The 25,900-nt window shown below is 37.3% G+C and overlaps 1 protein-coding gene across 1 annotated transcript in view; it reads right to left on the bottom strand.

The window, feature by feature from the left end:
* Window positions 1-25,900, bottom strand: part of ptprt (protein tyrosine phosphatase receptor type T) — a 334,210-nt gene that overhangs the window by 94,978 nt on the left and 213,332 nt on the right. Inside the window, exons 15-18 of the mRNA XM_046028632.1 lie at window positions 24,707-24,743; window positions 22,008-22,064; window positions 9,702-9,837; window positions 1,624-1,656 (exon numbers count right to left, since the gene is read on the bottom strand). Of these exons, the coding sequence (XP_045884588.1) occupies window positions 1,624-1,656; window positions 9,702-9,837; window positions 22,008-22,064; window positions 24,707-24,743 (263 nt within the window). The remainder of the gene's footprint in view (window positions 1-1,623; window positions 1,657-9,701; window positions 9,838-22,007; window positions 22,065-24,706; window positions 24,744-25,900) is intronic.

The raw sequence follows: 25,900 nt of genomic DNA, 5'->3' as shown, positions 1-25,900 counted from the left end.
GCAAAGATTTGCAGCTTTAAAAGCAGGCTGGGTTTTTATTAGAGAAATATGACTCCAAAGCGATTGCTACCATGACGGGAACTGAGAGGATTGTCTTTGAGCTCAGGATAGTGTAGGTGGAGATATTTGTGAACCGTCACATTTCATTCCGGAAGATATTACCACATATCTCCCTCTTAATCTCCCAACTCTGTTATATTTGTTGAAGCCAAACATATAATTTATGATCTACAAAGTTGCACTAATTATTTATCCCTTTTTTCAAATATTGGGGGCGGCTGGCTGGCTTGATTCTTGCTTCTGAAAATCCTCTATGATTGTTTGCATTTTGGAGAGATGTAATCAATTATGCCAACGTACTCCCACTATAGAAAGCAGCAGAATCTGGAGCACTTTATCTTTTTGTTTGTCTGACTTTCTCTTTTTCTTTTTAATGGAAAATTGACTGCAAGTGTAGGCATTTTTGCAAACAACATAATTATTGACAATGCATCAACAGCAAATGACTAAGGAAGTATTGGACGGACAATCCAAACATCTCTCACTATACTGAGGCAATGAGAGGAAAATTATGATGCAATGAAAGTCTTCACAGATGATGGAGCCATGGTATTTGTTTTAAATGTGCACTTTTTACAAAACAAAATAAATAAATAAATCTGAAACCACAGATGACGTGCAATAATGATGTAAATGCACAGATGACTTGAAATAAATAATCAAATATATCAGAGAAGGTTTACCAAAAGCATCTTACATTAACTAACTTGTCTCACTGTTAAATAATAATGATTTCAAACATCACATGTAGCCATTTTAAAAGTCCCATTTACACCTGAATATTTTGCTCAAACATCACTGCACTTATTTCCTACAATAAAAATTCAGCCATCATACAGAAAACAGATGAATACACGCAACTGATGCTAATACAGTGAAGATGCAAAACAAGTGCATAAATGAGGACTTCTATAATGGCTTGCATTAGATTCTCAAAGGAATAGGAAAACTTAAATTTCACCCACTTAGTGACACAGATCTGGGCGATAAATCACAGCGAGAGAAGCACAAACTCCATGTGGTTTCTCAGTGCTAAAGGAGAAAATTACACGAGTGCCACAGAGATTAAAGTATTATGTTTTTCATGTTTCACACTCTTACAGAAAAAGGATGTGTAGCTCCCAAAACATATTTGACTGTTCCTTAGGCCAGCACATACTGTGGCTCTTTTTAACAATTTTGAGATTTGTAACCACATCAAATACAACTTGAATGCACACGGTGTCAGCACATTATTGCTGTTAAAAGGTAAGACAAGGTGTGCGCTACCCCAAGCTAAATTAGAGTTTTATTCCAAATTAGATACTTGTTCTTTAAAGAGCTCAAACAGTGAGAGGTAGCAAAAAAAAAAGAAAAGATCAATAGCCTAAACTGGGGAATGTTATTTCCCTGGAGTTTAACTTTTCAATCACAGTAATACTGGAAATACCACATCCATTTTCCAGGTGTAGCCTTAGTCATAAGATGCATTTGGAAAACTACTGAAAGCCAGAAGAGGCAAGGTGAGAGTCTCAGTGAGGAACGGAGTGGATGCATTGATGTCTAGAAGTAAATATACAATACCCCACGCTCAGAGTTCTCCATGTGTGAATCTCTCTATCGGAGCAAGGGCAAGGCAGGTACAGGACAGGACAGGGAGGGGTGGAGCAAAGACAGGAAACAGGAAGATATAGAAAGGCATTAAAGGGTGTGAGACTTGAGTCAGAAAGGTTGTGGTGAAAAACCTGAGAGATCTTTTTCTTTTTTATCTTTTTTTCAATTCCCTCAATTCATTTTTCAATTAATTCCCTTTTGTTATTGTTTGGTTGACACTAACCATACCGAAGCAAAATGCGGACCTAGCTCTGAAAGCTGCTGCCTCTCTTTTCCAGCATTGCTGTTGTTTTCACTAGCTATGGTAAAATTGCTTACAGCATTTTGTTCTCAGCCTGAATCCATGTAGGCAAAAAAGAGCTGTAATTTTATTATTTTCTGGCATATATCCAGTGTCATGGCTGTCTGATACAGACAATGAACTCACCGCTGAAACATTTGTACTCCCATTCTCTTTGTTTTGCATGGCTGTGACAATCACAATCCTTTTTTGCTAATCCTTTAACATTAGGTTTGAACTGTTGCACATAGCAAAACACACACTGTTGTGTCTATGTCTGGAGAACTGTGACAGGAGAACTGTGACAGGAATGAGTTGTGATAGGCAAATCTTTATCTGTTTTGGCAGCCGTGAAGAGGTCAGACCTGTCCCGTATGGGTTGAAAAGCAGACTTTGTCTTGCAGCATAAATCACCACTGTGTGCCAGTTTCTGGGATGTCAATAGATTTTTAGCAAGGGTTAAGTGATGTATCAAGATAGAGAGTGTTTCTCAATTTCTCAAAGAGGGCCCCATAAAAACTTTACAAAGAAAACAAGTCTAGAGACGCAAGAAACATTAAGTTGTTTCAGTCAATAGGACTGTAAAGAGAAGCTTAAAGCCATATTGAGTAGAAAAAATACATTTCACCCTATGTCTTTGAATTTGAAGACATCCTGTCATCACTGATGATAGTGAAATACTATTGTCAAACTGTCTTAAATAATTTTTTTTTCTTGTAGAGAGAAAACCAGTGATTTCATTTCACCAAAGTTAATAGTAGAATGTTGAGCAATTGTGAGGAGCGCTACAATTAAATCCTTGAAACTTTTTTTCTGTTTAGCAAAAGGGACAAATTTAGTTTTTTGATTATTCAGTGGGGGGCATAAACTTATGATCACAACACTCATTTGACTGATGTACATTGCTCAACAACAGCAATACAGTATTTAGTGACATATGAATTTAAGATAGTTTCAAGAAAGTGGAAAACCAACAGGATATTTAAGGGAGAAAATATCATATGAAGCCATGGGATGTTTGCTTATTAATGTAACGGTTGCTGTTGTTATACATACACACACATGTTGTTGAGAGAGTGAGAGTGATTGGTAAGCTGGAATGGACCAGCAGAAAAGCAATGGATGCACAATTTGCACATGTTCTTGTACAATATTCATGCAAAAGCATGGTGCTCTGTATCTGCGTACACTTGGCACATGGTAAAACAAACTGAAAGAAATTTATAAAGAAATCATTGAGCTACTTTATAAAATACCATTTAAGCACAATTTTCCTTACAGCGCAATGTGTTTTAACTACACACATATTCTAACTTTCAGCTGACTTATTTAAACTTTAATTTAGGATCAGTTTGAATTATAGTTATACGTTAGATTTTATTGTACTTGATAAAAGGATGCCACTTATGATATTTCCTTTCATCCAACGGCAACTACAACTGTGACTGTGTTACCTTCCCTTGTGCATTTACTTGTAAAATCACTGTTAGGATAATAATATACAGTATATACATTATATCCGTGGTAAAGAAATTAAGTTTCTCCAGTGGAAATCTAGCTCTTGTAACCAGGTTTCTCTAATCCTTTACACTAGAGGTGACCCCAAAGAGTTGAAGATTCGATGCTTCATTAGGAGCCTGATTCGACTGCCAAACTCACAGTCGAATCTTTACAAAAACGAGGATCAAGCCATTTTGACAATATGGGAATGCTCAATGTCTGATTTTACATAGAACTACCAGTTTTCTCCCAAGAAGTTAATATATAGCCTATTATGATATAAATATCTACATATGATGCTGTAAAAAATAAATGTACAGTATACAGGACTATTTAATTATATATATATATAATGTACAGGATTAATGAATAGAGATACTTAGTTGGGGACAACCCTACTTTACAATGATTACAGGATCTGGATGTCTAATATACAACATGTCAGAAATCTGGTTGAATCTGGTGAACTCAATGACTCACAACTGAGAGCTACATTGCACAAGCACATTGTTTAGTATGCCTATTCTCTAGAATAACTAAATACTGTCTCATAGCGTAATTTTGTTAAGGTATAATGACTGTCCAGGTCTTAGTTTCAATTTGGTAACACACACTCAGCTACTCAACCAGCAAAAGCAATATACATAAACCAAACCCTGTGCATCTGTATTTGTACTTATATCATTAACTGTACTAACAACATGGTTTTACTGTTTAGGACCATTTGATGAAAATGCTATAGGAAACTTTGCAAAACAATCCACTATCTAAGGTGGCCTTCTCTTCTTGGCAGACAATATAGCAAACATATTTAGGCTCTGGTAATACTGGGAAAGAATAGAGTGTATTTACACATAAGCATTCAGAAATAAATTAGTCTGAACTTAAAAAGGAAGTGTTACTATCAAGGACACTGAAGAGCCAGAAAGATGAGAAAACATTTTGGTCTGCGCTTGGCCGAGAGCAGTGTGTCTGTCTTTGCAACCATTTCTGTCCACAGACCCATCTGGAGTTCTCCCTCTTTCTCAATCTGTGTGTGTCCATGTGTGTAACAATCCATGGCTCTACCCCAGTCAATTTTGGCTTCAAATGCCTAATAAGCAATATCAGGGAGTCAACACACACACACACACACACACACACACACACACACACACACACACACACACACACACACACACACACACACACACAAAGAGATGGTGATATGACACTGACCTTGATGACACCAGTATTTTACATCCAGCCACGAAAAAAACCAAAACAGTCACTGCCAGCTCTCTCTCTCTCTCTCTCTCTCTCTCTCGCTCTCACACACACACACACACACACACACACATGATCTCTCTAACTGTTCTGCTAAATACACCAACAAAGTCATCACTATTAAAATATTGGACATTCTGTGCTTCAGATTTGCTTCTGTTTGTGTATGTGTTATGTGTATTTGTGTGTAGCTGTGTGGATTAATCTTTGTGTGTTTGCATGTACATTTACTCCAATGTGTAATCTCCTATCACATCTGTGACTTTGCATGTGTGTGTGTACATTTACATCTTTCTTTCATTTGTACTGGAATGCCACATTTGCTTGTCCACTATAGCCATAGTTGTGTGAGTGCTATGTCTTTGTGTGTGTGTGAGAGAGTGTGTAGACAGATCTGGTGGCGACTAATTTTGTCTAGCGGCATCAATAGCCCGTGGTAGGCCTACTGCGATTCAGATAACAAGTCATTCTCCATCTACAGTCTCTATGCGACATCATGATTCGTTACATGCCAGAGCAGGCTGGGTTTCTTTGCCATTGCCTCACAACTGACCAATCAGTTCAACTTGAGTTATTTTCAGTCAGTGTCAGTAATTTGATACAGCCCTTTGTCATTTCTTTCCAAGAACCTCAACAGTCATTGTTTAACTGATGGGCAGAAAGATAGTCTTTCTGAACGAATATGCTGATGAACTACATCATCAGTTCCTGTTGACCCAGGACCCCCTTGCCCATAAGCCAGTGTTGCAGTGCTTAATGTCGCTGGCTGATCAAACACAAGCCTAGTGACTGCTAAAACTTGTAGACAGGATTTGATCATACTCTACAAGCACTATATGCCACTCGTACCAATACAAGAACTACGAAGAATAATTTAATGTATTGTTAATGTTTCATTTAAACACTGTTTTGTAGTAATAAGTATACAAATAATCTCCATAATAATACATTTGGATGAGGTTTGGATTGAAACTTTCTGCACAAATGTATATTTAAGGCCAGAATACAAAGGATAATGTGAAAAGGCAGATTTTCAAAAAGCCATGAAGTACAAGCATTGCATTAGATGCCTGGATGTGCCTCACATAGCCAGGCTTGATCCAAAAAATGTATTTGCTTGTTGGCTGATATATCTTAATTTGTTTGCTTTTTCTTTGAGCTGTTTACTTCTGAGCTGTCTTCTATCTTTTTTTTTTTTTTTTTTTTTTTGCTATCTACCAAGTAGGCCCATCAAGGTTGAGTCTTTTTTTTAAAGGTTGACCCGGTCATGAAAGCAGTAAAAAAGCTTCACATAAACTTAAATCACAAAACATGGTTGCAGGATCAGAATTCTAAAGAGCTTGGATGAATGGAAATAGGGGTGAAAAAAGTTTAAACAACATATTTTCCTTCAATTTTAAGTTTCAGAGACATCACCTTTTCTCAATTACTTAGTCGAGAGCTTCTTCACTGGCATCACACAAAAACTAAATAAGTATGTAGGGAGCTTTAGGGACATTAATAATTCATCTATTCTCCTCTCAACCCTTTTATGAAAAGTGTATCTTCCGGTGCTAGTTGTTTGAGCCCTCGGGCCCACCTGGTTGTAGAAACATCAAATCCCCATTAAGACTTCAGCAATGTCCAGTGTTATTCACTTTTACATTACATTATCAGCAACATCGCAAGGCTTTTCCTTGAAAAATGAAGTCCATTTGGAACACATGTAACAGAGTTCTGAAAGATTAATTGGAGAGTTGTGTTCCACTTCCCGTCAAAGTTTTGTCAAGGAATAATTTATGGGCTCTGAAAGGCATGTAAAACACTTTAGATTTAGAAAACACTTTTTCTGCCAGCCGGACAACTGGCTAAAGTGTGAGGAATGAAATATAGATGATCCCAGAAAACAGCCTATGATATGGTAATAAACCTCTCACTGTCCCAATATATTTGTCTGCTCTCTTCTGTCTTCAAGTGCCTTCACTATCTCTTAGTATCATGTTATCCCGACCTTTTTTGGTATTTCCTTACTCTCCCTCTCTCTTGTGTCTCTCTTCTCTAGATTGGATACTTTCTCTCACTCCTATTTCCTCTCTGCAACTTCCTTTCAATTTCCTCTCTTTATATTCTCTCTGTTATGCCATGATCATTACCATATCTGCTTGGCTTTTTCTTTTCTATCTATCTCAATTTTACATGTGTCCCATGACTCCAATTGACCTGTAAGAGATCTTTAAACCTGACTGATGGCCTGGGTTAGCTTGAGTTCATATGAACATCTGAGCAGCATCCCAACTGCTTACTTCTTTACTTTCCCTTCTTCTGCATCATCGCTCTTTTTCCTCTTTCTCCTAAATCCACTATGGTGGTGTTTGCCATCCAATTGGCCTTTTTATGTATATTATGCCCTGTTAGCCTACTTAGCATCTGATTAGCATATCCATTTGACCCCCGGGTTAACCAGTGCTGCCTTGTTTTCATTTTTTATATATTTAATACCTCATGCATTTTCCTCCATCCTCTCCTCTTTTCCTTTCGCTTCCCCATTATAATCATCCCCTGTATTCTCTACCTGCACCCTCTTCAGAAGTCTCTACCTACACCTATCTTGTTACTCCTGGCATTTCTGATAGATTTTTATCCTCTTGGTGCTTGGGATATTCTCTGTTAGCCTCTGATTAGCATTGCCAACTGACCCTCTGCCCTTTCTGACTCCCCAGCCTCTTTTGCTCTCTTGAAATGGCTATAATGTTGTATTCAGGCTAGAAATAAAGTATCAGCCTGTTCCCCTCCCTGTATTAATGTCTTTGCACTGAGTGTTATGATCCCTTGTTGTGTATGACTAGGCCCAAGTACTTTGCATGTTTGTGGTGAAAAACAAACAATACACTTGGCTTTGATTGTATTATTAATATGTGATTTTACGCTAATGTGGCCTCATATCACTGTACCATATTTGTTTCCATATGTGGCATTACAGAAAGATATAGAATAGATGTATCTTGGAACATATACTATTTTCTTGCTGCACAAATGTCCAGTGTCCTGGTCTCCTTGACCAAATACAAAGCCCTGTTTTCTATCAACAGGGCTTGTAAATGCTATGAGTACTGTATACTATGTTCCAAGATGCAAATATATACGAATGTAACTAGCTCAAAAAAATTCTGAAATTTGGGGGATTCTCCCCAGGGGTAGTTTCCAGGTCAGGCCGATTCATACCATAGGCTATACACTAGATAATGTTAACCACATAACAACAGCGTTTGATGTACCTAAGACATATCTAAAAAGGTCAGAATAAAAACACTTATAAATTATCTTGTTGACCTTTCAAAGTGTACTATGTGCTGACCATGACAACTCCCACATAGTGACCCATGAAAGAAAACAAATGTCATTTGTAAAGAGTACTGAAAATGTGTTCTGGAGAGTTGTTGATTGTTCTGGAGGTTATTAACATTTACAGATCCATAGTGTGTTCTTTTTTTAAATTATTTTTGTTACATAAAATATTTCAGTTAGATTAGATTCTCTTTCTCAGTGTGGCTGGTTAACGTAGCATAAGTGGAGTAATTCAAAATTCATGTAAGTATGAAAATTGCAGCTTGATAGATGGGCTGTGCTGGAAGGTCTTGATGGTTGTAGTATTAATAATAGCATGAGATGTGATAAATCCAACTTGAACAATAAAATTTTTTTACACCTTCCTGTACCTCTAGTCTAAGTTTTGTAGTGCATTTACAGTATGCTATGCTATGCAGTATGCTAATTACAAACATCACACAAAGTTCCACAATGTGGCTGTTGGAAAGCACTTGCACAGCATTTGCACGTATTGTGTTTTTATATTTGCACTATTCACACTACACTAAAGATTTTATTTTGGATTTCTCAGCAAAGTTTTGTACAAGTTTCAAGTGAAGTACGACAAAAACATAAAAAATGACCCAAAAAATTAAAACAAATGTGAGTCCTTGCAAAACAAAATGTATAAGCATTATGTGAGTGTGGTAGAAAGGGATGGGAGAATGGATGAAATGATGAATTAGAGAAAGTAAAAGGAAAGAAAGGCAGGTGATGGTGGCAAGCCAGTGTGCATGTTAACAAAGACACAGAAAGCTGTGTATGCCTGCTAACTGGAAAAAAAAGTACTACAATTATATAAACTTTGGGCACCTAACATTATTAATTTTGCCTTTAAGCGTTGGGAAGGATTAAATACACCTCCTGACTTACTGCACAATTCTGACCTTTTATATTGCCTTAAGAAATGAAAAGAAGTTTGTAGCCTTCACAATTTTAACAATCAGAAAACATTTAAAATGCTGATTTAATCGTCCTTTTTAAACATTCTGAGATCTCCTTCACCTCAAGATATTGACCTTCTCCCCACATTATAAAGAATGTTAAAATAATTAAAAGCTGTCCCTACCTATCTGTTTGTCTGTTTGTCCATATATTTTAATTTCTGCCTACATTATCAACTATGAGGACATGTTAAATTAAAACATTTTTTAATGACATTCAAATTTTGTGGTATATCCATTGATCTGTCTGTCTATCAATCTATTCAGTTAAATGGTTTAAAGATGCTAAATGTAGGAGTATATTCATCAACACATACAGTTGTCTAAGTGCTTATTGTAAGATGATTGGTAGCCTCTGTCTTAATGCCAATTGTGCTTGTAATGCTGGCGTCTTTTAACTGTTTTTTTAATCATTTGTTGGCTCTATTCACCACCTGCTGTCACCAGAAACCATGAAAGTTTCAGTTGAGTTTCTTGTGAAGGAATAATCCTCTTCCTGTTTTGTACCACAAAGCAACTCAATACCACTCAAAACTCCAGGCGAATATGGTCAAACTAATATGGTCTGAGAGAGGCTACCGATTATCTTGTCAGTGGGTTAAGGGAATTGCAGTGAACGTACAAAATTGATGTGTTGATGATTTACTATTCTTAATGCTACACATAGCACCTTTAAGCTGCAACTAGGTCCTGATTTCAGGTTTTTTACCTACCTGCGTTTGAAGGTTAGGACTACGCCGAGGAGGATGATGATGAACATCAGGATCCCTGCAATGACTCCAGCCATTTTCACTGTGCTGTCAACCTGCTTCTCTGGCTCCATTGCATCTGAATCTTGGGTTGACGCACCTACACACACACACACACACACACACAAATACACACACACACACACACACACACACACACACACAGACACACACACACACACACAGGTATGCACATAGTCACATCGGTAGGCAACCACAAACAAATAGACAGGCACATATTGTCAAATAGAAACACATGGGTTCAAACACACTCATCAACAAACACACAAATACAGTTAGGCACTCATGCATGCATACACACATAAATACACACTCATACACAGAAACATAGAGATGATGGTTTATCCTTGGCAGCCATCCTTGATAAACATACTCTCCCTTATATATACACAAAACATACATATTAGTTAGTTACAAACATTAACACACTAGACATGCTTGATCCCAAGGTGAAGATATGCTGGACACTTCATCCATATGTTTGATTAACACAATATGTTAAGACCATACAAACTTATAAACATCCTTGGGGAGGGGAGGGGGGGGGGGTGAACACGTTAGCAACATGCTAATAAATACAAAATGGTTTATTTTCAGGAACTAGCGTGAAGGTTTTCGTTCCAAAAAGGAAATTTCAAGGGGATATTATTAATTTCAATTTAAGCAGTCACTTCTCAAAAGACTATGAGAACTCAGACTTTAAAAGGGAAATTTTCTGAAAACCACTTTTTTTGCTGTTTTTCTTTTGCCAAATGTGAATATTTCATTTTGGAACAAAACAGTTAGACTCATTTGGAGGCGCCACTGGCAAAATGCTTTGCATCCTTGAACATCATAGAAAATCACATCCTGTAGCACAGGTAACATAGAATAAACCCTTTACAGTGAATTACAGCCATGCGGGGACCATGGACATGGGGAAAAAAAATCTTGTTGCTTAAAAAATTTAAGCTATTTCATCTTCTATTTCAAATTAAACAATCTACGCTAAAGATAAATAGATAAAAGGAAGTGTTTTTTTTCCAGGTTACAAACCAGTTGAAAACAACCAAAGAAGAAACAATGCACAAATGTAGAAGTTATAGAAAGACATCAAGGTTTTAACTCTATACATGCACATAGAAAATGGCTCTGTTTCACTCAACAATTCACTACAAATCAACACAAGGATAAAAACATGTTGGAAAACAAATGAACAAACAGAGGGGATAGAAACCAAAACTTGGGCAAGGTGAATGCAAGGCTGGTGTGCAGTGTGGATTTTACAGAAGACCAATACATATTCAGGCAGGTAAGAGCACTGTTGTCAGTGTATGGTTTGATGTAGTGCCCAGGAGCTGACTGTCAACAGACCTAATGAGGGAAGGTACAGCCAGTGGATAAGAAGGAAGGCACGGTAAAAGTAAAGACGGAGAGAGTGTCACCTCTGAATGCTGTGAGGGGATGTACTCTACTTCCTGCATGCTGCTTAGACTTTCTCATTTCAACAATGATCTGATGATAAATCTCTGATGATACAATCAAGTAATTTAAGGTTAATGCCAAGCTAAAATACATTTATATTTGATGCCTTTTTAGAGTTTAAACATTTTTCTCCCTTTTTAAATATGTTCTTTCAGGTGTAGAAAATTTAAAAAAAAGAGGAAAACGTTTTATTACTTACTCAACCTTACTAAATTTTTCCAAACTTTAAAAAGCATTTAGAATGAGCTATACACCTGTACAGTCCATGTTGTCTTTTTCACAATCATCCTGTGTCCACGGAACAAAACTGCATCTCCACTGCCCACTTGACATTCTTTTGAAGCCAGTAAATATTTTCAAATGATCTTGTGTTTTAACACTGAAAGAGTGTCAAGTGTTCCTCAACCACAACCTCTAGTCCAAATTACATGTTAAACTCTCAAAGAAACGCTGCTCTATTCAACAGAAAAGAAAAGCAAACTAACTAACCTATTAATATAGTTGCCGACCTCTGTGGAAGGATAAATCAAAGTAAGGTCACATAACCAGATACAGAAAAAAAACGAAGACTGTAAAGAGAAAGACGAGAAACTCTCAAGTGGACGGCCTTGGGATCCTACACTTAAATGCACGTTCTCTCACAGACATACACCAAACAGCCTCTTGTTATAACCTTGATAGAAAAAGACAGCTGATTAATAGAGTAATACTGCTGCGTGGGAGTTCAGTTTAATCCCCTGTCTCTCTCATCCTCGCCCCCTCTGCAATAACAATACAAGGTTGGCAGTGGAATCCACTGAGCTAACGGCTTAAGCACCTAACCTTGGCATGCTCAGTAATAGCTGCCGCAGTCCTCAATGGCTGCAGTGACGAGATGTTCCTTTAAAAAATTTGAATGCCTTCAATGACAACACATTCGCAGTCTTTGTAACCCAATCACGGACCTCATCTTCAAGCTATATGGTCTTAAAAAAAAAAAAAAAAAAGAAAGAAAAGAAAATGCATCTGTCACTCTCAATCCTACGCTTTAATGCAGATGAAAACGCAGCCTTTTCTCTCTGCATGTTTTCAATAGAAATGAGATATCACAAAGACATTTTAATAGAGAAATTAAGTTCCAAATGGTTATACTTTGGATGTCCTTTTTGAAAGTTCTCAACACAGTGCATAGCATGATATTCTGTGGATCCTCATTGTTTTATGTACACTGTAGAAAAAAAACAAAAAAACTGTGACTCTTAGTTAACTGTTCAGGAGTAACCACACTAGCTGATTTATTATCTTGATTTAAAGACATTGAGTAGAGGTGTAAGGAGAGTCTTTCTGATAGCACTGATGTGCTATGTGTCTGTCTTACAATTAGAAATTATATGTTAGTATAGAATTACTATCATTCTATCATACTAATCATTTTTATTAAGGAGCATCTATTTTTTGCTCTCCCATCCCTCTATAGGTGTATTTATTTGATTTAATTTATCTTTAATCAGACTGTAGATACAACTGAGCTTGTATATTTCAATTATTACCCCAAAATTTTACCTATCTGTTGCAAGCAATAGAATCTAGTATTAAGTAAGTTAAGTATTTACGAATTAATTTTTAGACAATCTGCCATGACATGTGTGTGGCCTGTTGTTTTCATATCCCATTAACACTATCAGAAAATAACCGATAGGATGGACACTTTCTGATAGCCCATGGCCCTGTAATCAGCAGAGGTAGAAGTGTGAATTTAAGCGCTTGTCTGTGTCTGTCAAGAACATTATAGTTACATGAGAGCCCAAGCGATCATGCAAGTGATGAGTTCACGTATTTCCCTGTAGTCTATGCCCTGGTAATCGCCTCACAGGTATATTAAACCTAAATCCCCCCTGGGTGTCCCACAATGTGTATCACCTGACACTTTACAGTGTGATCCCATTTGTTCACACTTCATGGCCCACGTGCTGATTGGGTTCAACAGTTCATAATGTAACAGTAGAGGACCCCATCTGGCAATGGGTTCAGCTCCATTTAACACTGCAGTTGGCCAGCTCAGGAGCTGCTCAGCCAATCAGGTGAACTCTGACAGGGTTTTGACCGTAGCAGAGGAGAAGTGATCTAATGAGACTGTATCCACTACAAGGGGTTAAAAGTTGAGATGAAGCAAATTGTCAGAGCAAAATAGCATTGAGTGACAACTTGTGCAAACCCAATATGGAAGCCTACTGTGGCTTCATTCATTGTTGTATGGTCACTGTCAGCTAACAGGTGGCTCGTAAGTATGTACAATTTATGGATCCATCTTGCTGTCTTTCCACCAGCACTGGCAGGTGGTTTGGGAATTATTTTCTTGGCACATATCAGGTCCCTAAACTAGAGTTTAGAGGGCCTCTTACCTTAACAATATGTTTGGCCAAATTAATGTACTCATCTTTCAAATGGAAATGTCTATCAGGACAATTCTCCAACATCTCACACCAGTTCACCTAGGAACTTGACAGTAAATAAAGTTCAGTAGCCAGTACTTTACCACAAATAATTGTCTGGTGTAATAAAGGACAGGAAGACAGCGGTTTTAATGTGTAATTAAAATGTAATCAGTTTACCTGCTGCGTTACAGGATAATTACACCACATGGATTAATAGCATGTGGAGGTTGAAGAGCAATCCAGCTTTTATTCAGTTCACTTCTATATTGAATATTTATTGAGCAGGAAATAGTACTTGTTAAGCACTAGAGGACTGGCCATCGGGAGAGTTGACAGATTTCCCGGTGGTCTGAGGACTGTTTTGGCCTGGTAATTGTCAACTTAAGCAGCAGCGATAATATGGCTAGCGAGTAGGACAATCGGCGCATCCACCTTGTCTGCGATCTCTCTCTCTCTTTCATGGCAACTCCCAAAGGGGTCATATTATGCTTTTTGACTTTTTCCCTGTCCTTTATTGAGTTATATATCTTTTTTGTGCATGTAATAGTTTGGCAAAGTGAAAAAGTCCACCCCAAAGGGAGTTCCCATCACCCACAGAAAATACTGCTCTGAACTGCCTGAATACAGTTTAGTTAGAGTTTTTGAGGGTACACCCATAGCCATAGCATACCTTGAAAACTCAGTGTTCACATCGGGCTACTTTAATGATCAGACCCAAATGTCTTTTGATGAACATTGTGGCAAAGACTATACCTGGTTTAGTACCAGTTACATCAAAAAATGGGTTAGTCCACAAAATTAGCGGTCTGGTGGTTTGCCAGTCCGCCCTTGTTGTTAAGTAAGTGTCAGCCACAGTGTCCTATTTTGTGAAATGTTGATAAGACTAAAAACATCAAATTGTCACCTTGAAAAGTTTGGACTTAGATGTATGCAGTTACAGAACTTTTCATTTCATTTTCACAAGACAGATTACCTAAAACCATTACCCTTTATTCATTACAAGATGAAAAGGTCTTTATAGCCTTTATTGGTTTATAATGGGTAATGTTGCCATGGTCAACCGAATATGTGTCCAGAAAGATCAAGATGAGGAAGAATGTGTTTATAAAATGTAATAAATTGTTTTAATTCAAAAATATTGTAGTAAATCTTTAACATATAAACAAAGAAAATAATAAATTTGCTGTGAAATGTGATTTCTCAGATGTGCTTTTACAGTATCTACAACAACAAAACTAAAAATCCTCAGGTAACTTACAGTATACCCACAATCAATCTGTTTATCAACCTAATTTCTTGCTGTACACAGCTGTGCTCATCTATACATGCAGTGTTTAAGAGGGGAGTAGGGTGGGCTTGCATGGTAATGGTCAGAAGATACCATTACCATGCAAGCGAGAGAGACATTAAATATCGATCTGAGAGGTATAACTGCTCTGACTGTCTCTGTAGACACCAGAATTTACAACCACTTGGCCTTCACAATGATACGCTGCCCTACCAGGGGACTGCTGTAGGCATGGACACAGCTACTGGTAGCTACATGAAACATAAATACACAGATACCAACAGATACTGCAATACTATACAATACATGCTTATTGATACTGAGGGGAAAAAATAACATTTGGTAGATTATTCTATACACAGAAATTTGGAGCTTCGGTAGAATAGCATTTCAGAGTAGGATAACATAAAATTTGGTTTCAAAGTCTAGGTCAGGTTCTAGGTTGTATGTTGTCAATATACAGCACCTTAGAAATGAACTCTTGGGTAAAGCAGAGGAGAGATGAACTGTGTTTGAACACTTCTGGTCTTTATTCAGGTATTCCTTTTGGTTCAGCACCACTGAGGTGGATGTTTTGGGGGGACATGGATATACTGTTAAAATATTTTCCCTCAACAATGTAGGTTCTGGTTTATTTAATTATTACAGTACTCTTGCTTACTGTTGCTCTTTAATTTTTCTGTGTTGAAAATGTTGATCACTATTACTTTAAGTTATGTGTAAGAGCAGGATGGTATTTACTTTACTTAAGTCCTGTATGTAAAGGTTAGAGAAAGTAAAATATTGTGTTGCAATATATTACTTTTGTCCTATAGTGGTATGTCTAAGGAAAAACTGCCTACACTACTAATACAGAATAGATCAATGTATTAAATGGGAATTCCTTAGTACTTCTAGTAATCGTGACAACATTGGGCTGGTGATGATATTGATTGCTTCCAAAAGACAGTAATCCCCAGAATGTCTTGTTTTCCTGAATGCAAACAAGCTTTGTGAGTGTGTATGTGTGCGCTATAATATCTTTTTCATTTTTACATTTCTCTGCACTTTTTTCTCCTTTTTATTTCTCCTACTTGGAGAGCATGATAAAATTATCAGGGAGGAATTAAGGGTAAAACCAGAGATATTAAAAACATAATCTCATCCAAATGGAGAGAAGATTGATTCTCCTAGCTACCGACGCACTGCAGCAGCCCTGAACGGCATATTAAATGCTGCTTTTCTGTGCGTGTGTACATGTCATAGGTACAGATCGCTGTTTGAGCGTGGGTGCATGTGTGTGTGTACGCATACAAATAACTATTCCCCCCTTTGCATATATATATTTGAGGCAGTATTTGTGTGTCTGCATGTAAAGAAATTTACATTTCAAGCATATGTACACATATTCAAACTCCATGTATGTAACACTGGTTATGTCTATTAGTTCAGAGTTGACCTGAAGGCTTAGTTTTTTTAGGTACAGTTTGTCAGCAGCTGTGGGGAGCATCCTCTGTGGATTAGCGTTAGCATGGCTGAGTGTGTTTGACAGGATTACTAATCTGAACTATGCTGCTGCAGCGCTCTGTGTGTGCGCGCGTGTGTGTGTGCGTGCTTGTTTGAATGTGTGTGTGGTCAGATGATGATGGATTAACACATCTTTTAGTCTCCATAACTTGAACAATGGACAATTCTAATGGTTGCCTCTGAGTCCCTCTCTCTCGCTCTCTCTCTCTCTCTCTCTCTCTCTCTCACACACACACACACACACACACACACACACACACACACACACACACCAGTTTCCATTAATGTTGACATTAATGTTAAGGTCAGCAGGACACGGTTAACTAAATACATTAGAGCTTTTAAGAACTAAAACGACTTAAATGCTTCATTATCTGGTCTCTGCAGAGCTTTTGGGGGAGGGTGTGGGGGTAACACTGAAAAATGTATGTGTGAGTATTATATTGACATTATGCACTAAATAAAAGTGTTGAAACAAAAAGTTTGCTATTGGCCAAATATTTTACAATTTAAAAATATGTTACCTTAAATTCTGAGAAATTTATTGTCTTTCTGGCTCCACTGCATTTTAGCAGCACCTATTGATGTTGGGATCATCATTTCTTATAGAAAACACTAACAAACACACAAGTACAGCTTTTGTGTCAAAGGCAAATCCATAGCATGTAGTCAATGTATGTATAGTATGTGTGCCCTATTTATATATGTGTCCCGTATGTGTGTTTGTGAGTGTTTGATAGTTACGTGTGTTTGTAAGTGAGTATGTATTATACTGTAGGTATCATCCATCTTCTCTCCAGACCAGATTTGTTGACAGCTACATGACAGCTTCTATATCCCTGCTGTATCAATTTTTTGAATACTATCCCAAAGTGCAATGCAACATGTCGTATAATGACCAAATCAATTACGGGGATACACAAACACATTGAGTTCAAATTGAACTTTGATTCCCCATTGTTTGTTTTTTCTTTTTTTGTTGTTTCTGACAAGGTAACAGCCAAAGTGAATTGCATGTTAAGACAAAGCTGCTGTAAACCGCCACAAAAGCAAAAAGGCTGTCAGGGAGTTAAATCCTTGAAGTTAGAGGTTAAGAGAGTCGATTTGGGCTTGGCTCGGACCATTTTCTTGTTATTTTTTTAAAACAGACTGGACTCAGGCTCACTTAACTTCTCTCCTTTGATTGTCCTGATTGACCTTTTTACGCTAGGAAAGTAAGCAGGAAGCATCACATCATACACATCTCCTGTGTGTCACAGTATAATGTCAATCACAAATGTTCTTTGTTCTAAAATGGAGAACGTTTTCCAAAAGGCAGCAGTTCACCATGTGGCAACTACAAATTGTAAATTGTATGCTGCATTTTAATTCAAGCTGTGTTTAGAATATAACTAGGCTATAAAATCTATAACAGCGGCGAGTGGATGAACCGTGTGTGAACATGCCCTTCACAGATGCGCTGCGCAAGCGATCGACCTGCACGGTGAAGACAATGAATAAAATAGAATAAACATTCTGTAAATGCCTGAAATATGAGGATTGTGTTTATAGGAAATGCCACAGCCAAGGTGCTGAATGTTTCCCAAAGTGTGTTGGAGCAACATGTAGCAGAAATAATCACAAAATTACTGCATTTTTATAGCGGGAAAATTTTACCCGCAACAAAGCACATATCACAATCTTGTATACTAAATAAAATATAGAGTTTATTAGGTATATTTCAGCAATTAAGATCCAAATGTAAAATATTGAAAATTTAAGTTAGTTTAATCTTCATCAAAGTCATGCTGATCTTGCATCAGACAAAGATTTTTTTTGTCACAGGGCCAGACAAAAGCACATTCTGACTATGATTTTAGTTTGTTTAGTCATTTTTACTTTAAAGCTTTAAATGGTTGTCTGGATGCCTGACTCAATTTGTAAAAGCATAGAAAATCAAACACCCCACTGATTTAGCAGTGAGTTCAAAAGTTCATAAATTCACAGTTCTGCTCATCCTGAGTCTCCTTGTTAAAACAGAATCTAACCATCCATCTATCCATCCTGTGATTTTCCCAGCTTTTCTCATCTCTTTAATGTTTCTGTTGCACTCCCTTCCTACTCTGTTTTTTCATGTCTTTCCCTCCCTTCTTTCATCCATCCCTCTTTCCTCCACTCTATCCGCAGATGCTGGTGAGTACTTTACGACCTGGCCCCTAAGATTTACACAGGGACAACTGAACATTTTGTCACCGTGCAGTGGAGCAGATGGAAAATTCATTGCAGAGTTGGAAGGGCGAACTTAGCATAAGACAACAATTCGCCACAATGTCTGTCTGGCAGGGAGTGAGGCAGGTACACCTGTCTGCATACACAATGCTACAGCTGGAGGGGAAAAAATCAAAAATCCTTGAGCCTGAGTCTGACTCAGTTTCTGTCACTATCTGTCTCTCTTGGTTTCTGATCATGTCCTACTCTCTTGGGTTTTATTTCTTTCCCCTCTTTGGAATATGGTCTCTTTCTCTTTTACTCTCTCTGTCTCTCAGTTTCCCTCTTTCTCTATTTCTTTGTCAGCTGTAGCTGCAGCCCTGTGTACTCCCTGTACAGCTTGAACAGCATTTAATCCATTGCTGAGTGGTATTGTGCCCTTAAAATGTCACATCATCACCACCACCACATATTCACCTAAAAAAAACACCCCTGAGGAGTTTTTTTACTTCTTCTTTTAACAATCTGACTCAATCTGTTGCAAATTCAGAGAGCAAACTGACTCACTAAGCAGCACGCAGGCAGCTATGATGGGAAAATATGAGGAGGATAGGTTGTAAGAACTGTGTGCGCTTGTGTTTGTGTGTGGGTTTGTGTGTGAGAGAGAGGTAGTGTAGGTCAATGACAAAGATTATTCAGATAAGGTTGCTTCAATGTTTAACTTTTGCAGTTCAGTCATGCACACTTACATCACACATACACAGATAGCAAGCCACATGTTGCATCAGTATTGCGCAGCACCAGAGTCAGTTACAACAAGACTCTGTACACCACCAATTATAATCGACCTCAGGACTAATGGTAATGGGAATTGAAGCTGACATATAATACCAGTGTATGGATGACAAGGGGTGGGTTTGATGCTCCTGTGAGTTACAGAAATATGCAAGTGAAGGGCATGCAGACACTGCCAATGTAGAAGTCCCACTTATTAATACATGCTCTCTGCTGCATGTTTGCCACAATGAACAAAGGCAACTAGCTAAGAAATGTTCAAGCTTTATTCCAACTATTTCTTGTTGAAATAGATCAGATTTGTGTCCCATGTAAAATAAATACAATAAAGACAATTTAGGCTTCAGTGCAAACTCAGCCGTACATATTTGTGCTCATTTGTTTTTTTATTGAGTAACAGTTTAAATATGCATTTCTGAAGGACTGAACAGACGAACGAAGTGGGATTTCTGCCACCTGGCTGGTGCTGCTGAGTGTGTGATATAAAACCAGGGCTGTGTTTGTTTCACATTCAAATCTATCTGTTTAAAAAGTGGAATGACTTCAAAATCAGTCACATTTACCAGACAGCCAACAGATACTGTGTTTAATAACTATCTTTTCTATTTGTAAAGCTAGGGTAATGGCCCAGTTAAAACTTTTGGTATTTTGTTTATATTTGGTGTAGGCAGAACAAAAGGTGACAGGATGCTAAGAAAGAAACACACTCCAACGAATTGCAATTTCAGATTTCACCGTTTAAACTGATGGGAACTGAAGATGAGTCAATCTCAGCCCAGACACAGTCTCAAAGCAAAACCATTATTATTATGTTTGAGCCCTCCTAGGCTTAGACAATGTAACATGGGTTAGATAGTGAGTAGCTGCTGTCACTGGCTAAGCGGTGAAGTGCTGAATAAGAAAAAATGACTGGACACAAATGGTTTACCGTACAGAAGGATTGCGATGATTTATTCATTTATAATGTATAAGTGTAGATTTGTAAATCTAGCTGAATATTGTACAACATTGAATGCCAGTGCATTGCCATTTTAACATACCCAGAGGGTTTCTGCTTTCATCTACATTGAAGTAAGCAACCATGCTTCATATGAATACAATCAATATTTATTCAATTTAGGACTTCACTAGTGTCTGCTATTGTGCATGGTATGCATAATTCTTTGTGCTGGGCCTTGCAACCTCAATTTCCCTCAGGACAAAAAGTGTTATTGTATTCATGTGAAGTCATCTCATATTCTTAACAAAGAACTTTGACAGTAGTTTAGGGCTATGCTTTCTATTGGCTGATTCCCTGTTGTGTCCCCATTGTTCAAGTCAACATTTTGATTATTGTATTGCTAAATGACATTGATATTCTCCTGTCACGTCTCTGCATTGCAAAATAAAATCCAGCTCAGTTAACAATGTTTAGCTCCTGTGTTTATATTGCACATGGAGGATTGGATTTTAAGGAACTGGGCTGTATTAAAACGAACACTAATACATGAAGCCATTTTACAATAAAGCACCTTTTGTTGGAATCATCTTCATTCTCATGAGGTCTCATTATCACTAATAACTTCAGTTATATAAAATATTATTCTTTACTCAAGACATACAGTAATTGGTGTCACATCCTTCAAAGGCTGAATATCTTATTTTGATATGTAACCCATTTATGTATTTAAATGCTTTATGTTCAACAGTTAGAAAATAATATGCTGATCATACAGCCAAATAAAAAAATTGAAATATATTTTCTTTCAAATGTAAGGCCACATTCTTTCAATGAACATAGCATTGGAAAACAGATGGCTGGTTCACTGTCCTTGTTCTTTACAATAGTTCAAATGCTTTGCTAAGTCTATGAGCGTGACAAACAATTGAACTGTAGGCATGTTCAGTATTTGATCGTCACAACTGTCAGGGTCTTGTCGTAAATGAAAGCATGTTGGTATGCAATGAGTTGCAGGGTATGTTTTGTGATTAAGGAGTGATTTGAGAAAACTGGCATCGTTCTTCAGTGGAGGATGGTGCTATTTAAATTGAGAAAGTTCATTTTAGGGCTCAACCAAATTAATCCACCACATAAACAACCAAAACTTACAGTATAGCTTATGCATTATAACTCAAGTTGGCTTTATATCTAACAGGGAGAAATGAAGTTCCAAAGTTTGATTTAGTTTGCAGCTATCCTTTTCTTTTTTGATAGATTTTCGGTGTTTCTTTTTCATATGAAAGTCTGATGAAGATCAGAAGACAAGTCCAAATACTCTACGCTATCGACTGTGCATGAAAGCAGCATAGATTTACTGCTGTGTGTGCGTGTGTATGTGGATGCAAGACAGAAAGAGAAGGTTCAAACACAGCCAGCGACACCCGTAGCAGAGCAGACATGCAAACAAATGCAGTAAGATGGCAATGAAAGGAACGACAAAAACCAAAAAAAAAACAACGTAAAAACAAAGTCAAGAAATAAAGGGAGGAGGAAAAAGGAGGGGAGGGCAGGGGACAACCAAAATGAAACAGGGTTTGTGTTGTGTTTATGGTTGTACTGTGATGAAAAAATATAACATAGGGAAGAAAATATTCTGCCTATAAAGAAATAATCACCTTCGCTTGGGATGACTAGAATGTACGGCGTTGTTATTTGTCCCCTACCTATTACCACTAAGGCCAAGGGCCGCACATCCCCGCCGGAAAGCATGAGAAAGAGAGGGAAGAGAGAAAACAAACAACAACAAAAAGGAAAAGAAAGAAGAAAAAAAGTCTAAGAAAAAAAGACGTATACTTTTCTTTATCCATTTCATCAAGGTTTAGATCTCCCTGGTTTACAATTGCACAATCTGTCTTAGAGGAGAGAAATTGCAGTGGTGAGAGATCACTATAACATTAGGATCAATAGGACAACTAGCACTCAAGATTTGAACTGGGATATGTCTGGTCATATTGCCAGGAAGTACTGTAAGTGTCAACGAGCATCTAGGCTGGTCCATTACCAGGACAAGGCCTAACAGATGTGTTGCTGGTGAGGATGTTTATTATCAAAGAGTGAGTCAGTGAATACAGATGTGGTGCTGGGGGTTATCGTTTGAATTTGTTGATTCTGCCAGCTTGGCTTGACGGGTTAATAAAAATAAAGGGAGTAGGAAATGGAAGAGAAAAGAAATGAAGTGATGGTTGAAAGAAAAGAAAAGTATAAACTTTGTGGCGTGGCAAAGTTGGTGCAAAGACACAATCTAGCCTCTGGGTTCTGCTGCAAAGGTTTAGTTAACCCAGAGACAAAATCAGATCAGTAAGTACTTTCGTCACTGTTAAGAACAAATAATTTGATGATTTTTAGATTAAAAGATACAGCAGCTAGACTGAGGTAAGTAGGTGTTACTCAAATAGTGTCCTGGCAGATAATGTCCTTATTAGCTTTAAACACTGAATGGCTTGCATGGTGACGGGGTGGTAGCAACCATGAGCCAATAAACAAAGGTTTATACTATTCCCAATCAAAAAATAGAGTGCAGAAAAAATCTGATTGGCTAACTCAATCACTTGGTTAAGCCAAAGAACCATGTTTTCAGATAACACACACATTAAATTGCAAAAATAAAGCAATGATCCACGATAAAGTCTACCAATATACGAAAGTAATAAATGAGTTCAATGATTAATACACAAATTTCCTCCATGATCTATTGTTTTCTTTATCAGGAAACCTGGGTGAGTATAATCACATGTAGACAATAGCCACTTAGAAAAGGAAAATGACACAGACTGTGTTCAAATCATAGTCAAGTTTGCAGCATCAAGGAGAAGTTTTCTTGCTGTGGTTACCCACAATTGAACACACAGTATGCAAATGTATAAAAGTGGCAACACCTAGCATTGGCACTAGTTCAATAGAATGGTAACACATGTGGTTTTTCAGTTAGAGCACTAGGCATGATTATTGTACATCGTCTCTCTCCTCTTTTTTCTCTTTACCTGATGGCTTCCATAACTTGTCCAAAAACATGGTCCTTTGGTAATGTCTGTAAGCTTCACTCGAATCTGGTTCTCTGACTTTGACTGATACTTGTATAATTAAAATTAATTCTGCCACAAATTACTGCCTGTAGGTTTTATTCTGACCAGCTGATTTCACTGATTAGAACACACTAACACGGACAAGTGGCATTATCACTGAACTCAGCTGCTGTAGCGAGTGGATAGCAGGTATTGCAAATAAGTTAGTCATAGGGATTTGCAAAATTTGCCATCTGCATTGCCTCAGCACACTGCCCACATATCAAAAATATTCAAAAAGTACATTTCAAGTTTGTTTTGGAACAAAAAAAAAATTTAGCATTTAGTCATATGAAAGACAGCCACAAAGTTAAAAGCATGTCTTTTCCCAAGCGCACACACATGCAGACAGACAGAGAGCAGTGTCTAAACACTGCAGACCTGCACCTACAGTACTTTCTACCCAAAAAAATAGAGCCTGAAAATGGATATAGCAAGAAAAAAAGAATGATATAAAAGATATAAATGTTCACAAATGAGCACTAAATGATTGATGTAAATGAGAAATAATAATAAGAGTGAGAGCGACAGAAAACAGAGAAAGGAGATGTGAAAAAATCAAATCAATGTTTGATGCAGCCGAATAAAATAAAATAGAAAAAAATAGACAAGGTGAGGAAAATCAATACCAAGCTGAAAAGCTTTCAAAGCACATTGCCTGGCACACAAATGGGTGTATTTGCCAGAGATGAGCAGCAAATAAAGATGGGAGACATGGGGAAAGCAAAACAGAATAGGATGAAATGGGTTCTGCGACTAACGCTTTAGCCTCTATCCATCGGGTTTAATGAAGGTGGTCAATCGGTATGTAATGGCCCTGATGTTCCACTTTATACACTGATGAGCAACATGGATGCAGTATGAGTTGGAAAAATAGAGAGCAGGATAGAGGAAAAATAGGTAGAATGTGAGACAGAAAAGGGTAATAACTAAGAATGATTGGGAGAAAGGAGATGAGATGGAGAGAGAATGCTATGCAATGAAATCATGCAGGATAACATGGTTAGGATGTGGGGTTGCCTGGGCTAAAGGTTGTGGCTTCACCTCTTTCAATAGTGTGTGTGTACATGTGTGTGTTCATCTCATCTAACACATTTGCAACACTGCAATAATATAGTTAGGAGTCAAGTAAGCACACTAATCTTTAAAAAAGAACTTCTCTAAGAAGTTAAAAGTTAAATTACATGTAAAAATAATATAGTATTGTCTTTACTGTAACTGCATGCTGAGTAGCAATGGAAGGGTGCCCATACCTTTGTTTGCCAGGCGGACACAGTTGATTTTGGTTTCCTGTGGGGAGAAGAGAAAGACAGACAGACTGTTTAGGTAACTTATTACAACTTGTTACAAGACTTTTGTTTATGAGTGTGATGTTTAAATGTATAAGCAGTATAAGCAGTCATCCTTGATGGAAGAGCACAAAAACCACAAATGTGTTTTTGCCAGCTTTGGCCATTCAGTAAATTGTCGTTACTCTGACTGCTGAGCACCCAAAAAGTATAAGTTTCCATACAGGCTGCAATTGGTTTCAAGTTTTACCAATTAACTTAATACTGATTATTCTGTAGTTAATTAATATGAACAACTTGAGTTGGCTACTTTCTTGCCAAACACAGGGTCTTTTGCAGGGCAAAGACCGTTTTCAAAACTCTGTGGTGCATTCAAAGATGCTCTAACATACATGAACACAAAGCATTAAGTGGATAGATAGCAATGTGAGAATCACAAGTCAAACAGTAAACAAACTGATGCTGTAAAAAATACTACTGTGCTAACTGTGTTAGTTTATTGCATTAGAAAGTCTGTTTGCAAGTTTGCAAAATAAGTTTGCAAAAAAGCATGCAAGTTTCTGAGGACCGAGTGTCCTTCAATGCAGCAGTGACCACTTTCAAAACAGTTCCTGCTTTAACCTGCCATACCACATGATAACTTTTATGAATTAAGTTTATAAAATAAATGACAAAGGTTTCAGGTATTGTTCACTATTTGTTAGAAAGAAATCAATGACTGTCTTAAAACAATGTTATCGATTTATCATTGTTCAGAAAACAAGATATTAAAAGTGTATACAATTTGTAGAAATGGGGTTAAACATGCTTAAGTAACCCACACCTTGCTCTTACACTTATAGAGATCATGCCACAGTTAGTCTTTTAAGATGATCAGTGAGATAATGAGTTATTAGTTTCTTATTTTACAATATACTAATCAGCTTGATTATACTCAAAACACACCCATACAACAAATTATTTATAAATGAATCAATTAGCTATTATGTTGGAACTGATTAGATCCATAATCCTCAATACATATACACTCATAACTGAAGTATGGACACACACTGCATAAACAATGCACACCTTCATTCTTGTAAAGCTTACATGTATATAGTGTGTGCAGCTAAAACTAAACTAAAATTAAACTTTGAATAAACTACAGTAGAGAGT

The sequence above is a fragment of the Micropterus dolomieu genome, linkage group LG18 (assembly GCF_021292245.1).
Source record: "Micropterus dolomieu isolate WLL.071019.BEF.003 ecotype Adirondacks linkage group LG18, ASM2129224v1, whole genome shotgun sequence".
NCBI lineage: Eukaryota > Metazoa > Chordata > Actinopteri > Centrarchiformes > Centrarchidae > Micropterus > Micropterus dolomieu.
Note: the sequence above shows the minus strand (reverse complement) of the source record. Positions and strands in the feature narration are given on the sequence as shown.